Raw genomic sequence first — 16,705 nt, 5'->3', positions numbered from 1 at the left:
AGCGAGCTTGAAACAAGAGAGAAGGCCTTACTGGCAACTACATGGATTGCTCTAGAAAAAAACATTAAGTAAAAATCAGTCCCCATCTCCAGGAGAATAGGAGATTTCCCTCCAGGTTAAAATGAAATTAAAGCCCTTAGCCATCTCTTTTCCTTAACCTTTAATTGCTGACTCCTCCCAAATCACTGGTGCTTGGATCCTAAAATCTCAGGGATATCACAACATGACTTTTTCTCTTTCATCATGTTCTAGTTCAGGCAATGAAAATACTACACTAGGAGCACCCAGACTGGCAGGGCTGTGTGCTGCACTGAAGTTGTACAGTGTTTGATATGTGGAAGGGCCCCCTGACACTTCAGGCACTCAAGTTTCATAATGCAGTGGTGAAGTCTTGGAATGATGGGCCTGTTCCTGCAAGGTGCTGAGCTCTCCTGGAACTGTTGAGCACCCTCTGCTCCCACTGAGCGAGATAAGTTCACTTGCACATTACAGTATGGATCCCAGTGTTTAGTATAGGAGGAAGCTGAAGATCCCAAAGTCATCCTCTTACAAGGAAATTTTTAAAGCTTTGTAGCACAGAAGTGCAAAGCAGTTGTGTAAGTGTCCTTAGGTTAGATTTTAGAGACACCTGCTGATGTCGCTTTCAATGTATGTGAATGTAGCAGATCAAGAAGAAGGTGGTATGTTATCCAGAGAGGCGTTGCTACATTCCTCAGACCTTATCAATCCTCTATTTAGAGACTAAAATTGGCAGGGACTACTTGGGTCATCACAACCAGTTCCTCTCCTATTGCAGGCAACACCTTCATAAATGAATCCTCTTTAAACTAGGCTGGTTCTTTATCTTAGCTATTCCCTTTGGGAGGCTGTTCCAGAACCTCACCCCTCTGATGGTTAGAAATCTTTTTCTAATCTCCAGCGTAAATGTATTAATGGCCATTTTATACTCAGAAATAAGAAATAATGGAGATTGCCCATCTCCTAGAACTGGAAAGGACCTTGAAAGGTCATCTAGTCCAGTCCCCTGCCTTCCCACCAGGACCAAGTACCATCCCTGACAAATTTTTGCCCCAAATCCCTAAATGGCCTCCACAAGGATTGAACTCACAACCTTGGGTTTAGCAGGCCAATGCTCAAACCACTGAGCTATCCCTCCCCCCCGTTTGCACTCATACCAGTTTTGTCCTTTTGCTTAAATAAGCTCTTCTTCCATAGAGTTTACCCCTCTGACGTAATTATAGAGAGCCATTGTATTTCCTCTCAGCTTTCATTTTGCTAAGTCAAACAAGCCAAGCTCCTTGTGGTCTCCTCTCATAAAATAGGTTCTCTGTTCCCCTTATAATTCTTTTAGCTCTTGTTCTACTTTGAATTCATCTTTCTTGAACATGGATGACCAGAACTGTAGATTGTTTTTTTTAGATGAGGGCTTACCGCTCACCTGTGCAATGGAATTAATACTTCCCATTCATTACTGAAAATAACTTGTTTGATACGTCTTAGGACTGCATCACATTGGTTGTTCATCATCCTGTGGCCAACTAACGTACCCGGATCTTTATCCTTCTCTGTCATTTCCAACTGAGCACCCAACACAGTGCTTATTAGAAATAGTATTTCTAGTAGTATTTTCTCCAGCCCAGTAATTCTCCATTCAACACAATCCATTTTTGTTTCCTATTTACCCAATTACTTACTCATTTACAATCCTTGTACTAAACAGCTTCTCCAGTTTAATGATTCCCAATGTGATACCATATTAAATGCTTTACTGAAATCCAGATAAGGAAGATTTGCTATGTTTCTCATATCTAAATGATGTAATGCATCAAGTGGCATAGGGTAGGGATCTTAAAATATATGTATTTGTGTAAATGTGCAACTGTTGAAATGTTTAGTGGTGAAATGTTTACATGCAGGGGGACAGGAGGGAGCTGGTACTTGCAGGGAGCCAATTCCCCTGGAGCATGGGCTCCTGTCTGCCCTCCCCCCCCATGCTGCTGCCTCTTTGGGAGCCAGTGGGGCAGATGGAGGCAGCTCCATGGGAGCCTGCACACATGCCAGGCTGGATTAAAAGCCAGCTCCCCACACTAAGGATGTTTAATTATCTGGTTAATCGTGTAGTTGAAATTTGACTACACTCTTAGTCGATAAGGGGCCACTCTGCAGAGCCACAGCGTGGGGCGGGAGGGTAGCTCCCGGGGCCGGCTGGAGCCGAGACTGAGCAGTCTTGGCTTGTGCAGGCTCTGGGTGCCACTCATGTTGCAGCTTTGCAGTTTAATTGTAGTAAGAGCTGCCGGGCCCCCTGTTGAGACCCCTGTAGACAGGGGCTGCTGCCAGACCATCCTCTGCCCATGGCGAGCCTCAGCCCACCGCAGGCAGAGGCTACTTCATAGCAGCCTCTCCTAACACCCCCCACCCCAATAGAGGCAGCATGCGGAGGGGGCAGGCAGTACCATGGAGACGGTTCTGGGGGGAACCCGTTTTTAAGCCAGCTCCCCACAGCACTGGCTTCTGTCCCCCCTCCCCCCCTTTGCTGCCTCTCATTTAGAGGCATCGGGCGGGGGAAGAGAGCGAGTAGTTGAGTATTCCACTTGACTGTTCACTAACATCCCTATCCTAACAGCTCCCTCCTCCTCCCCCCCCACTGCCTCTGATGCAGAGACGGCAGGTCGGTGGGTGGGGGGTGTGTGTGTGTAACCATGCTGGTTAACTGATGAGTCCAGGCTTATGAGTTAACTGCGTGCACGAGTACACATTAACATCCCTAGTATAGGGCAGATTTTCCTACCCATCATGCTGGAGATTTCTGGTACTCTAATCTACTGGTCTAAAGTATCTTTCTGATCCTAATCCTACCAGGTGATGAGATGCCCAACTTTCACTGAAGTTAAAGGGAGATAAAGAAGATGGATGTTGTTTCTTTTTATGTGTAAGGAATCATCAACTGGAGGAGGAATGCCAAGAGAGCAGCACTCTTTTGCTGCAAACGTTCTCATGAGTGATCATTTTATTGGCAGTTATTAGGAAAGATGCCATCAGCTTGGATAGCTTGATCCAAATCACAGGAATTCAGTTTGTAGAAACTTAAGCTACACGTGCACCCCTACCTTTCTGTTTGTTAGTTCCACTGTAAATCATGAATTGGTATTTGTTACTTGCTTATTTTATCTGGGATGCAAATTCTTCTGCATACATGTACAACATGAACAGCAGAAAAGGTATGATTATAAACTCTGTGTAACTTGCCACTTCTATAGCTGAAATGATTGCTTTCCTAGTAGTTGTGCTAGAAGTCAGATCACTGGACAATGCACAAACAGGACAAACAAAACACTTGTTGTTATCAAACAACTCCAGCATGTCAGGCTAAGGGCTTGAGGGAAGATTTAACAAATCTCGACAGCTTCTTTAACAAACTAAAACCTGAAAGTTAAATGTTCAAATGTTACAGCCATCAAAGTTTCCAATCTCCAGTTAACTTAAACTCGCATTTCCTTGTTCTGTCCTCTCTTCCCAACTGCCACAGAGCCTCTTGAATATGATGTTCCTGTCCACGGCATTCACCTGCAGTCTCCAGCATTCTCATTCAGCTCAGCTCATGTTTCTCCCTGTAGATGGAGGGACATGTGAAGCAGCCTGCCCTCAATGGCCGCTCCCTCACTAACTTCAACCCACAACTCAGCATTCTCTGTATTACTGGCATTCCACAGCTAGATGGCTTGCCAGGAGTTCTTGCATCAAAAGAATCAGAAGCAGAGGAAACCAGTATTACAGCTTCAGTGAAAAGGCAGAGAAAGGGGAGAAAAAAGCCTACATTAGGTCTGTAATGTGACTTTGGAAAGCAGAGCTAGGCATGTGTGTGGTAATCAAAATGACAGGTAGCTTATGCAAACCTCCTAAACATTGATTAGCCAGCGTTTAACAACTGTGCTTGCCAAAACCAGTTTCATTGTGTAGCTCTTGCATAGAGTCTCTGTGCTCATGGCAGACTGTCAGAAACACAAAGTATACAGAAAGCAGAACATGGTGTTTTACTCCCCATTCTCTACCTCCCCTTTCCTTCCTAGACGTGGCTGTGATGTGTTAGTGTTTGCAGTGCTGTAACTTTAATTGAGCACCAACCATTGCAGCAGAGACATCTAGTGTTTACTGGGCTAGTGCATTAATTGAGCTTACCTCAGAGCAAGCTTAACCAATACATGTGTAATGTGTAAACGCATGTCTTGCCCTTCCAAGTGGGGAAGACTACTTGTTTTTGTGTATTCGCATACACAAAATAATTAAAAACAATGCCAATGTAATGGCGAGGCTGTGGGTTGAGGATTAGTAATGTGAAGCAGTGTAGCTTTCCGTTTTCAGATAATGGGTTTGAAATCAGTCTCAGATTAGTTACACAATTTTAACATCTTCCGTGATGAAACACCCTGAAGGAGCTCAGCTTTGTCTTTGTGAAGAGATGTCCGTACCATAGCATTTGTTGCCTCCATCTGGTACAATTACCACACTAACAACTGACCCACCCAGGATTGAAGAATTGTCATGGATGTGGTGCTTCCCAGTTAGAATCAAGGCATCTGGAGAAGCTTTCACTATGTCTGCCTGTAGTTACCTGTTGCCATCCTGGCATGTTTCTCAAGTATTACATTTTAAATTTACTGTCAGATACCAGAATTAATGCTAGAAATATGAATTGACCCTCTGAATTGTGCTTTAGACCCTGAAAAGTTTTAGTTTGCTCAATGTGGGCTTAGGTAAGCTGTATCAAACTGCTATTATTATTTTGGATGGCTCATAAGCTTTCTCACTCTCTCTTTCTTTTTCCATGAAGGATTATGAAGCTTTCTTCGAAGCTAGAGAGAATAATGCAGTGTATGCTTTTTTAGGCTTGACTGCTCCTCCTGGTTCAAAGGTAGGTACTATTCTGTATTGTTTCAGACTAAAGCACACATCTTTTATTTACACTCTTATCACAGGGTGGTTAGCTCTTTACAGACTAACGGCCACAGGACCAGCCAACCCTGGTTACTCAGCAGGCATACTTCAGAAGGCATGAGATGATTTCACTGTAAAGAGCAGCAGGAAGTTGCAGAATTGTAGGGAGTGTTCGAGGAGGCAAAATTAAAGCAGGTTGTGGCAGAGGAATTGCAATGAGCTCGAAGCTCTTGCAGAAGACCAACCAATGTTCTCTCTCATTTTTTCCATCCATATGTGGAATAAATTTTGTTGTTCAGACATACTGAGGCATGTGAGGATATGCACCACCATTAGAAACAAAAGCTGCCAACTCTGGCACTCTGCTAATCAGCTGGTTGACATTTGAATCTTTCCTGAGTTGTTTCCCAAACATTTAGTTTACAGGAAACACCTCGAGACCCTTTGCTAGTGGAGAAAAGGTTTGGGCCTGCATGTCAAAGGGCTAGGAAGAACAGACTCTAGAAACTTATGGGGAGTTGCCTCAGCAGTGAAAGGCTGAGAATGGCTTATGAGAACAAGGAGGTTCCTCACACAGCTACGGGGTGATACAGGCAGTCCCCGAGTTACGCGGATCCGACTTATGTCGGATCCGCAGTTACGAACGGGGCTTTTCTCACCCCGGAGGACTGGAGTGGCGGGATGCCCAGATGCGCTGCAGTCCCGCCGCCCCCGTCCTCCGGGGCGAGAAAAGCTGCTCCCCGTCTCTCTGGTCTGCAGGGAGACCGGGAGCAAAGCCTTGGAGCACGCCCGCTGCGGGTGTGCTCCAAGGCTTTGCTCCCCGTCTCCCTGGTCAGCTAGTGCCCCCCCCCCCTTCCCCTGCAGGCCAGGCTTTTCTTGCCTACGCCTGGGTTAGAGCAGCTGGGGCGCTGCTGGGTTGGTCCCGCAGCGCCGCTCCTTGGCGCTACTGTACCAACCCGGCAGCACCCCAGCTGCTCTGCCCCAGGCGTCCCCAAGTCAGCTGCTGCTGAAACTGACCAGCGGCTGACTACAGGAAGCCCGAGGCAGAGTTGCTCTGCCCCGGGCTTCCTGGAATCAGCCGCTGATCAGTTTCAGCAGCAGCTGACTTGGGGACACCTGGGTTTCTTAAGTTGAATCCATATGTAAGTCAGAACTGGCGTCCAGATTCAGCCGCTGTTGAAACTGATCAGTTTCAGCAGTGGCTGACGCCAGTTCCGACTTAAATACAGATTCAACTTAAGAACAAACCTACAGTCCCTATCTTGTACGTAACCTGGGGACTGCCTGTACTGTCTCAAAATTCCCCAAGAGGTGCTGTATTCAGTTTAAAGCTATGGGTAGACTTTTTGTGCATATTTCATTTTGAATGTTGGGACTATAAAACCAGATCCTAAGGAGAGGTAAGAGAATCCTTTTGTGAATTACTGAAGGGAGACTGAGGCAAGCTGCCTGTATAGCAACTGACAGACCATTGGGAAAGCAGGAAGCCTATTCATTGCTCTCTTGTTTTTGTTCACTCACAAAAAGTAATACCATGTTTTGTCTCTTAATGTGTTGTGGTTGCTCTGTGTGTGTATTCCAGTGGATCTTACATTCACGTTACAAAGACTTTTGCTTTGAACATGGACATTACTTCACATACATGGGTATTATGTGTCCATTTATTTGGAGGATGTGGCATTCACCAAGAGGCTTGACTTGCTCCTTCCCCCCAAGCCTAGGATGATTCAGTGCACATACTTGTTACTGTAATAGTTGATGCCAAGGATGTTAAAGTGTGGTTAATTGACAAGTCTATTGAATTTCCATCGACTAATCGATGGGCACTTCTGCATTCCTCCTTTGAAATGTACAAGAGTCCCCGCTGGAGCTCTTGTACATTTCAAAGGAGAAAAGCAGAACTCGGTGTACAGTCCGGGGCCAGTGGGAAGTCCCACTGACTCTGAGCTGCATGCGGATACCTACTTTGAAATGCACAAGAGTCCCCAGCGGGTCACCCAGAGTCCCCCGTTGACCCCAGGCTCCGTGCTATGCTGCATGCCGCTAAGAGCCCAGGGACAGCGGATGATTCCCCAGCTGATCCTGGGCTCTGCCCAGTACTTCCCCGGAACCCGCCCTGGATTCTGGGGAAATTCTGTGTGGAGCCTGGGATCATCTGGGGAGTCCCCAGCTGAGCCTGGGTTCCACTGCCCCTTTGAAATGCTACCTCATAGAGGCAGCAAGGGAGGGGGGGAATCGACTAGTCAAAAGACTATCTGATAAGCAAATACTTATCAGATAGTCGACTAGTCTTTAACATCTGTAGTTGACACTGGTTTTGTTAACTTCATGATGGTCCCAATCCTGATTCCATGTAAGTTATTGGTAAAGCTCCTGTTGAGTGAAATAGGAGCTAGATCAGTCACTATATAATGATGCCTCTTGACTTTGGACAGTGTCGTCTGTATGCACACATAGGAAGACAATCCCTGCTCAGAGGAATTTCCATCCCATAAATTTCACTAGAAATTCTGGGGAAAAGAAATTGAAACAATGGCCAAAAAGCAATTTGTATAAATAAGCTGCTAAGATTTATAATGGAACATATCTTGAATATGTTGCTCAGTTGTTTTTTCAACAGTTTTGCCCATAGGTAAATCAATGTTAGAATATTCTTTTCTTCCACACCCTCCATTACCTGTAGTTGCATCTTTTCTTTACCATTTATAATGTGGGTTGCTGTAATACAGATCCACCAAACTGAATTCCTCCCTTAACGTTGATGCAATAGGATATGAATTCTTCACATATTTTACTGGAGGGCATTAGGATCTGAGAGTCACTCTCAAAGGTTTTCGGTACCAGCCTTTTTGTTTACATGGGTACACCTGAGTTATGAATTAGATTACTTGAAATGCTCCATTCTGCAGAGATTTAAATTTCTCAGGAATATTTTAAATGCAGCCATGTCAGGTTTTAGGAGCATCTGCAGAATCTGTACAAATTAGACAAATACATAAAAACTAGCCCCAGTCACTCATATCTGCATCAATTGTCTATGCAAAAAAAACCTCTGATGGCAAATCCTGGCCCTCAGTCTTGCACGGTTTGGGGTCCCTGCTTGCAGTGCAACCAGTGCATTGCTGCTGTGTAGCCAGACTGGATAGATCCATCCACTGTAGGACTTGCTGTGTGTCATGTCTGCAGTGGAGCAGAGAATTCCTGTGCACTCACTTACACACCATGGGCTCTGAATTCTGTCCGTGCACAGCCTCACGTTTCATGTTCCCCCCAAAGGCGGTCAGTCAGACTGACAGAAAAGCCTGGGACAAATTTTGTTCTGTTCTAGCCATGCAGCCCCATTGAAGCCAGTGAACTGAATGTGAATCAGTAGATGATTGCTCAATCTGAGCCTGAACCTGGAAGGTGTTAAACCTGCTCCTTTCCCCATGAAATCGTGAGACTGGTGGGCACTTAGCCCCTTACAGGATCCATCCCTCTGTCTCTGATGTGTTATATAGAAGTGTAGAAGTGTAATATCTGATGCTACCCACCCACTTGAGTCTTTCACCAATAATAACTGCTGTGAAAGAGAACATGTAACCTGGTTGGCACAGCCATTTGTCAGCCTGATACTGTCATAAGGGTGATTGGAAAGAAAAGATCATTTTAAAAAAGAGAAACAGGTGCAATTGCGTTATTTATTTAATCTCTATAGTGCCTCCTAAGTTTCAGGTGACCATTTAGTAAATGAAGACAACCCTTATGCTATGTAACTTAGTACACATAGACCTGCTGTTTTCCTTTTGCTGTCAGCCTGACTTTTGGCCAAAATGAGAAATTTATCTTAAAATGTTTGGATTTCAGCATATTCCAGAAAACGAAAACATCTTTACGGCTGGAGGGAATTATATAATTGTTATCTACATAATTCTTTTGTGCAGTGTTATGTAATAAGTGAAAAGAGGTAGCAGAGCAGTGGCCTACCACCCTTCTGAGTGAGATGAGTTTTGACAGCATGCCTGCTGTGTTCCACAAGAGATTTAGAGAATTTGTTTGTCAGCAGTACAGGGATGTTATGTAAAGGGAATAGCAGTAGGATCCAAGCCTAAGCAACATTATTAGAAATACAAATAGCTATTTATTAACTGTCAATGATTTGTTTAGTGCTCTGCACACTCAGGGAAATACATGATCCTACAGATAATACATTCAATATGCACAGCTTGGTACATTAATTGCCCAGATGTCTAGGGGTGTCAGTCTCTTCCATGCATGCCTGATGTGGAAAATTAAAGTTATGACTCAGTGTTTGAGACAGACTGAAAGGGTGCTCAATGTACAGAATTATGGGAGAAATTAACTTTACCGCAAAATTTGAAAGGGAAGAGCTGGCAAACAGGGGACCCCACTTCTCTGAAGATCTGAGTCCCTTCTAAATATCTTGCAGGATTGGGCCTGAGATGGGACAGGAAGTTGACAACCTTTGAAAGAAATAGGGCAATGTATTTACTATCAAAGGCATTATTTGATGGGAGGGATGTTTTGAGTTCCCTGCTCTTGAAAGTCTGATCTGTGATGCCTGGAGAGTTGGATTGCACTCCTCAGAAGCCTGCATCTGGCCAGAGAGAGCAGTTAGAAACTGACAAGAAGCACTACACCTTTCATCTGTTTCATGCTGCCATGTGAGATGCCACTACCCTCTGGAAAACATGGAGCATCTTTTTTCTCCCTTGTCCTCTTGTCCCTTTTCCCTCTCTGCTCCTTTCTCATCCTCCTTCTCTGCCACCTCCCCACTGAATAAACTTTGTGTGGATGCCTCCCATACCACTACGTGATTGATGCTGTCTCCCTCCTGCCTGTAACATGTGGCCATCAGAGTTATCAGAGGGAACTGTTCCCATGCTTTTGATTTTAAAGGGAATAAGATTTGATATGTAGGCAAATTTCCAAAACACCCAGAACGATCTACTGATTCTAAGATAATGGAGATATGCGGGGCACATACTCCCTTTAGGCTGAACTCAGTCACTGTATCTCTTCTCTTCTCCTTCACACAGGGGGCCAACAGACTTGTGGGCTCCTGGGTAAGGAAGGTTGTCTAGCTCTGCACTCCCAGAAGGGACACAGAAGGGGTGTTGCGCTGCAGCCCTCATTGCTGCTTGGAGTGCACCACGTGATGCCCTGGTAGTGATTTAAGGGCCCAGGGCTCCAGCTGCAGCCTCCACCCTTTTGAATCACCAAGCCTCAAGGCAGTTGCTGCCTCTTCCACCATAGGCAGACCCGCCTTATCATGAGGAAAACTGTACAAATTGTACATAGATTTCCTCTTTCTGAGTATTGATTTACTTATACTGTGTACAGTATTTGTAAAATGGACATAATTGTTCAAGCTCAGGATGTAGTGCTGAAGTTTCAAAAGATCTTTGCTCCCATTTAAGCACTGAAATAAATGTCCACATTTTCAGAAAAGTTTAGCACATTGTGCAATGGTGTATGGTCCTGAGTGCTAAGCTCTTGGAAGTCTGAACCTCAGAAACTTATAGCGGTTCTGGTTGGCATTAAAATCTAATTTAATTTAATCTTCATTTTTATTAAGAAATAAGAATGACAATGGCAAAAATGATGTTGAGAAAAGTAACAGTCTCCTTTTGTGTTCCCTCTGTTTTTGTCATTTTATTCCCATTCCTTCTGAACACTGAAGACAAGATGACGTGGGGTATATTTTTAAACATTTCTTTGGAAACTTCTCATTACTAAGCAATTCTAGAGCTTAGCTGACTTCTGTTACATTGTTTCTGTGATGACAAAGTTAACTATCCACTACTCATTCCATAGTATTCATTTAGATGGTAGATTAAATCTCTCCAAGAACCTGTTTTGTATTCCATAATGAAATTGCTTTCATGCCTTTTATACAAAATTATTTCTCTCTCAACATCTTATGTACCTATCATGCTTCAAAAAGTCTGTTAAGACTTTTAACAATATTTTAATCTTTTTTGCAGCCTATCATGAACAACAAAAGAAAATATGTTAATGTTGATCTTTTACTTTTAATACACTATTTGGGTAGCAAACAAAACCTAATAATGGTCTAGAAAATGCAATAGGAGAAAACGTGAATTTTTCGATATACCTGTAGTTTCCATTTGAATTCTGTGTAAATTGAGGATACTTACCACTCCAGTGTGGGCTCTAATCAATGTATGGCAGGACCCTGCCCCAGCAAGGAAATGAGAGATTTGTATTTGATTTACAAGATCAGGACTGCTTGCTTTTGGCCTCATGTTTCACTGGAATTTTTTTCTCATGTAACACAGATGTTCACTTGTAACAAAAATGCATACAGATTGCTATCTTTGATAAAGTATTTACTAATCCTTATTTTATTATTTCAGGAAGCTGAAGCACTGGCAAAACAGCAAGCATGAATTTCAACTGCCTTAAATGTTCTGTAAAGGGAACGTTCACAGCTTTTTATAAAATTGTAAAATTGTCTCTGCTTCAGGAAAAATAGATTTAATTCCTAACATTTTGATTGGTGCTTGCAGCATCCATGGTACATGAATATGAATTTGAACACAATGAACATGAAAACATTAGGGTAGCATGGAAGATGCTTTTGCAAAGTTGGAAGCATGGGAAACTGAATTGGAATGATTGATTTAAAGTGGTTTAAACTATGTCTGGGCAATTGCATCCATTTTTGTAAACTTAAAACATATTTTAGTACTAATTATGCAGATAAACTTACATCTGGAGATAAAGCTATATAAACATAGGAGAAAACAAGCAACAACATAAAACCTTATCCGATAACTAGTGCCTGAATTGCCTCAAATGATATTGAACAATACAAAAATATAGTAATTTCTCAATGTCTTTTTAAATTGTGATATAAAATGAAATTGTAGGTGTTGTGATGTGTAGTGATCCTGGTAATTGCTTGTGGAAATTATAATGCTTGTTCTTTTGTAAAATTAGGATTTGAAATTGTATTGTGACACATTGTACAGTTCTAAAAAAAAAATGTTGCCATATATTTCTCATTTAAGTGACCAATGTGGGTCCTTTCCACAAAAAAGAATTTGAACAGTGAATAACATTTCCATTGGCACATTCACCACATAGCTGCCTAATTAAAGGTTTGTGTGCAAGATTTAGTGCGTTTCAGTGAAATATGCACTAATTCCTAGGCACTGTCATAAATAAGCCAAAATGGCCAGAAATGGCATTTCATTACATGTGCAAGAGCTTAAGCTTTTAGTATAATATTCTTATCCTACAGGTTGACACTGTTTATAGTTTTAGATATTTGGTTGCATGTTCTAATCATCATTAATTGCAAAGAGCAGTTTTTCATGCGGGGAATGGAAAATAAACATTTGAATTGTAAGAAGTATTGTAATAAAGGGAGGGGGCATTTTTTCACATTTTAAAAGTAGAATTGTATTACCATGGAATTAATGAATCCTATTAAAGAACAGCATCGGTGAATTCAGCAAGGGCAATATTAACTCATTCTATGCCTTAGATTAGATATTTGGCAAAGGGGCATTCACACAGCCTGCATATTATAGCCATCCATTGGAAAATCATGAAGGCCTATTTATATGTGCACCTGAAGTGGTAAGGAGTAATTTTAAAATTTACATGTATGATTTTTAAACATATCTTCCACATTATAAATCACTCTTACTTCCAACAATCATCAACGTCCTAGGTAGCTTTTACGGTAGTTGAAGAGGCATTCTAAAACTATAGCACTCATTTTATTTTCTTCTGCTTTGTAACAACATAGAAATTGGTGGTATAGCTCAGCAAAGGACTTATAAAGGTTTTATGCCACTTTCAAACTGTAGCATATCATGGCCACGCAGTTACGTATATTGATGTAATAGAAGTTATGCGGTGCTTTAAAATGCTTCCTAACATTTTTATAATTCTAAGAACCAAAAATTAATAAGGCTATGTCTACATTGCGTAGCTATTTCGGGATACCATAAGTATCTCTAAATAGCTATTCTGCATCTTTAAATCAACCCATTATTTCAAAATAGATTTTGAAATAATGAGCACACTATTATGGTGTCCCTGTAACCCTCGTTCTACGAGGGTTAAGGGACATTTTGGAATAGCGCTTTATTTTGAAAAGCACCAAATTTCTAAATAAGCTATTTCAAAAATAACTCAAAATAACCTATGCAATTTGTGTAGCGCAAATTGCATAGTTTATTTCAAGGTAAGGGTGCAGTGTAGACGCACCCTAACACAAGTAAAGATTTAATTATATGCTAAAATAGAGTACTTAAATATTTTCCTCTTGCCAGTGTATTTCTTTTGGGCTCTACATTTCCCCAGCTACAAGTGTCTTCATCAACACTTCTTAAGTAGCAGAGAAATGTTTTCCCTTGTACTGTTTGTGAGTGCAGTCTGGCTCCCACATAAGTCAACAGCAAAATTTCTGTAGATTTCGGCATGAGCAGGATGCAACCTGTAATGGTGTTGGAAAACTAGCTATTACATTATCTTTTAGTCCATGTTTCTCTAATTGTAAGACTGCGAATAGACATTTTGTAGTTTCTGCTTACAGATCTTACTCTTGTCCCTGTCTAAATGAAAGTAAGACAATTAAATGTTGCCTAATCTTCAGCATGAACCTATAGCATATTTTGTTTTCTCTCTAGCAGCCTACTATTATTTGTTGGTGGGGGAGACAAAGGGACTATTATTGTGGGTTTTATTTTTATTTTAAATCAAGTTTCTGCTTTTCATGATTCAGCATGACTGAGTCTTTCTATATAAGATCTCTGGTATTATTTGGCAGTATCTCTTTTATGCCTAGAACTACTAGACAAGTTTGAGGAAATGAATAAGAATATTGAAAAGAGTTTTGTGAAGAAAATGGAATTTGCCACACAGATTGCTATACGCCTGTTGATTCACTGTTTCTCCTATGTAAACATAGCATTCCTTTTTATGAATTGCGTGCATTACTTGAAGAAGTTTATATTTGAAAATGATTGCCAAATTTTGTTAGCTCAGTGATACAAAACATTTTGAAACAAGGTCATTTCTGTTTCTGATCTTTGAGAAAGTTGCCAAATTATAAGAAAGCAATGTCAGTTTCCCCTTCTATCCCCTCTTTGCCTTATGATAACACTCCAACTGCATCTGCTTTCCTCAGAAAGCAGTGTTAATACAGGGACTGGCTTATTTCTTCTAGTGTCTGGGGGACAAAGTATGAACACAAACTGAAAAATATCTAAGAGGGCTCTTCTTGTTTTGGCCTATATGTAGAACTCACATAAATACTAATATAGATTTCATGTATGCAGTTTTTGGAGTGAGAGAAAATACTTTTGTGATGTTCTAAACATGTTGGTTCTGTGGTTCACATTACTATGTTTTTAGGTCAATTATGGATGTTGCAGCTTAAGAAGAACTTGATCATTTCTTTCTGTCCCTGTCTTTTTTCTGTATAGAAGGTAAAGGGACAAGGCACCAAATTATTTCATTCTTATCAACTGTTAATGTATCATTCCAATAACATTGTTCAATGTTTTCTCATTATATAAGGATTGGGTGGGGAGGTTTTTGTGGGGGGACAAGAGGCTTGGTATTTTCAGTGATGGAAGGGGTCCTCTCCTTTTAACTTGCCAAGCAACTCTGAGGGTTTTCAACCAAAAGAGCTGCTTTAAAATTTCTGTAATAGCCAAAATTAATACATTCCCTGTCCCCGCGTTATTATATTATGTTAATAGTTTTGTGCCTCATTGCTGGAATTAAGATAATTAATCTCTTCGATATATCCAGACATTCAAATGATCTGTGTTAGAAACTAGGTGTCAAATACAAATCCTACCCCACATCGACACTCTTCCAAACTGATATTGAACCCAGTTGATCTAGATCAGTGGTTCTCAACCAGGTGTAGGCATATCCCTGGGACTACACAGCTGTTTTGCAGGGGTTACATCAATTCATCTAGAAATTTGCTTAGATTTATATCAGGCTACATAAAAAGCACTAGTGAAGTCAGTGGCATACTAAAATTTCACTCAATGACATGTTTATACTGCTCTATATACTATACATTGAAAAGTACAATATTTATATTCCAATTGATTTATAATTATATGGTAAAAATAAGAAAGTAAGCATTTTTCAATAATAGACATTTTTGTATTTTTTAGATCTGATTTTGTAAGCAAGTAGTTTTTAAATGAGGTGAAACTCAGAGGTATGCAAGATAAATCAGACTTCTGAAAGGGATAAAATAGCATGGAAAGGTTTAGACCCACTGATCTTATAGTATATGGAAAGAGCTTCAGTACCTTTTGTGGTGAATTTTGTTAAGACAGCCTAGCCTGCTTTGCCACTATGGATATTGATCTAGGTTGACTATATCTATAACAGTGGGACAAATATGTTCATACTGGTTGCAGGAGAGACAGTGAGTCACATGTTCAACATTACATTGAACTAAAACAACATTTTTGTAATGTGGGGATTACTGCAGTGATACTAAGTAGCTGGGACAGAAATCTAATATTAACCTTTATTTAGAGATTCTGTATTTATATCTACTCTTTGAGATAATTACAAAATTATTCGCTTTAGGGCCTGATCCTGCTATCCGTATGCATGTGAAAGTCCTTGAGTTCAATGGCAGTTTTGAGTTTGAATCAAGGACAATAATGAGGTTCCTTGGTAAATAATCCTTTTTCAGGAGATCAGGAAACAACATATTAAGGGTCTGGTCTTGCTATCCTTACCTATGTGAGTAATTCTGACTTACAGAAGACTGCTTTATAGAAGTGAGAATTTCCAGGATTGGGCCTTAATTCACTATAGTTGTAATGTTTGAGCTGGCTGGTAGACTCAGTAACCAAATGATAGTCCTCAGAGAGTCTGTGCTTTATGTGTTCAGTTATTAAACCAGCTAGTTATCTTCTTACTGGATGCTATAGAAGCACTAAACTGAATTCCCAACCATAAATTGTACTGTACAGGGAGTCACCAGAATTCCAAACTATATTCGTGTGTTTTCAGTTAAACTCTTATTTGTGTGTGCTTGGGCTTTTAAAGAATGTTTTTGAATGAAGAAAGGCATATTTACATATCTATTTATAGGATGAACTTTTCTTGTTTCTAAACTAAATAAAGCAGAATTGGGAGCAGTTATCACAGTTACTGATATCTTTGAATATTGTGTTTAGACCTAAATGCATCTTCCATGCACACTTGCCATTATTTTGTGTTTTAATAAGTGATCCATAATGTCATTTAGGAAAAGTGTCTTTTGATGTGGTCTCTTGGCACAAGGAACCCTACTTGCTTTTCTCTTATTGATTCACTTGTATAATACAAATTCATTTCATGTTTTGTTTACTGTTTTAAAAGGTTAGTCTTAAATGCACAGAATATTGTTACTCAAAAATGCAAAGCTCTTCAATAAAAATGAATTCCAACAAAACTATAAAAGTGTTATGTCTGCATTTAATGTTTACTTTACCTGCCATTTCAGGTTACTGGGGGGTACACTATAATAAACTTTTATGTACACAAAGTTTTTCATTCCTTTTAAAATATTTTCTATAATCTCAGCCAGTTGCTGAAGCAATTCTGAATCTTGTACTCATTACTCAAAGTTATATGGAAATATACTGTGAACAGGAATGCCTCTGAGGAATGTCTTGCTAATTCAATCCATGTTTAATTTGGGTGTAGAGGAGTCCTTGCTAGCAATTTATTAGGTTAGTAAACTTTGTGGCTATGTCTTCACAAG

At 40.7% G+C, this 16,705-nt stretch overlaps 1 protein-coding gene across 3 annotated transcripts in view; it reads left to right on the top strand.

Moving 5' to 3' along the window:
* Window positions 1–16,401, top strand: part of SH3BGRL (SH3 domain binding glutamate rich protein like) — a 64,369-nt gene extending 47,968 nt beyond the window's left edge. For all 3 annotated transcript variants that reach the window (XM_075940773.1, XM_006130453.4, XM_075940774.1), the window contains exons 3-4: window positions 4,829–4,909; window positions 11,313–16,401. In XM_075940773.1, the coding sequence (XP_075796888.1) occupies window positions 4,829–4,909; window positions 11,313–11,345 (114 nt within the window). In that variant the 3' untranslated portion in view covers window positions 11,346–16,401. The remainder of the gene's footprint in view (window positions 1–4,828; window positions 4,910–11,312) is intronic.
* Window positions 16,402–16,705: the final 304 nt, after the last annotated feature.

The sequence above is a fragment of the Pelodiscus sinensis genome, chromosome 13 (genome assembly GCF_049634645.1).
Source record: "Pelodiscus sinensis isolate JC-2024 chromosome 13, ASM4963464v1, whole genome shotgun sequence".
NCBI lineage: Eukaryota > Metazoa > Chordata > Testudines > Trionychidae > Pelodiscus > Pelodiscus sinensis.
This window is presented reverse-complemented; position numbering and strand designations above follow the sequence as displayed.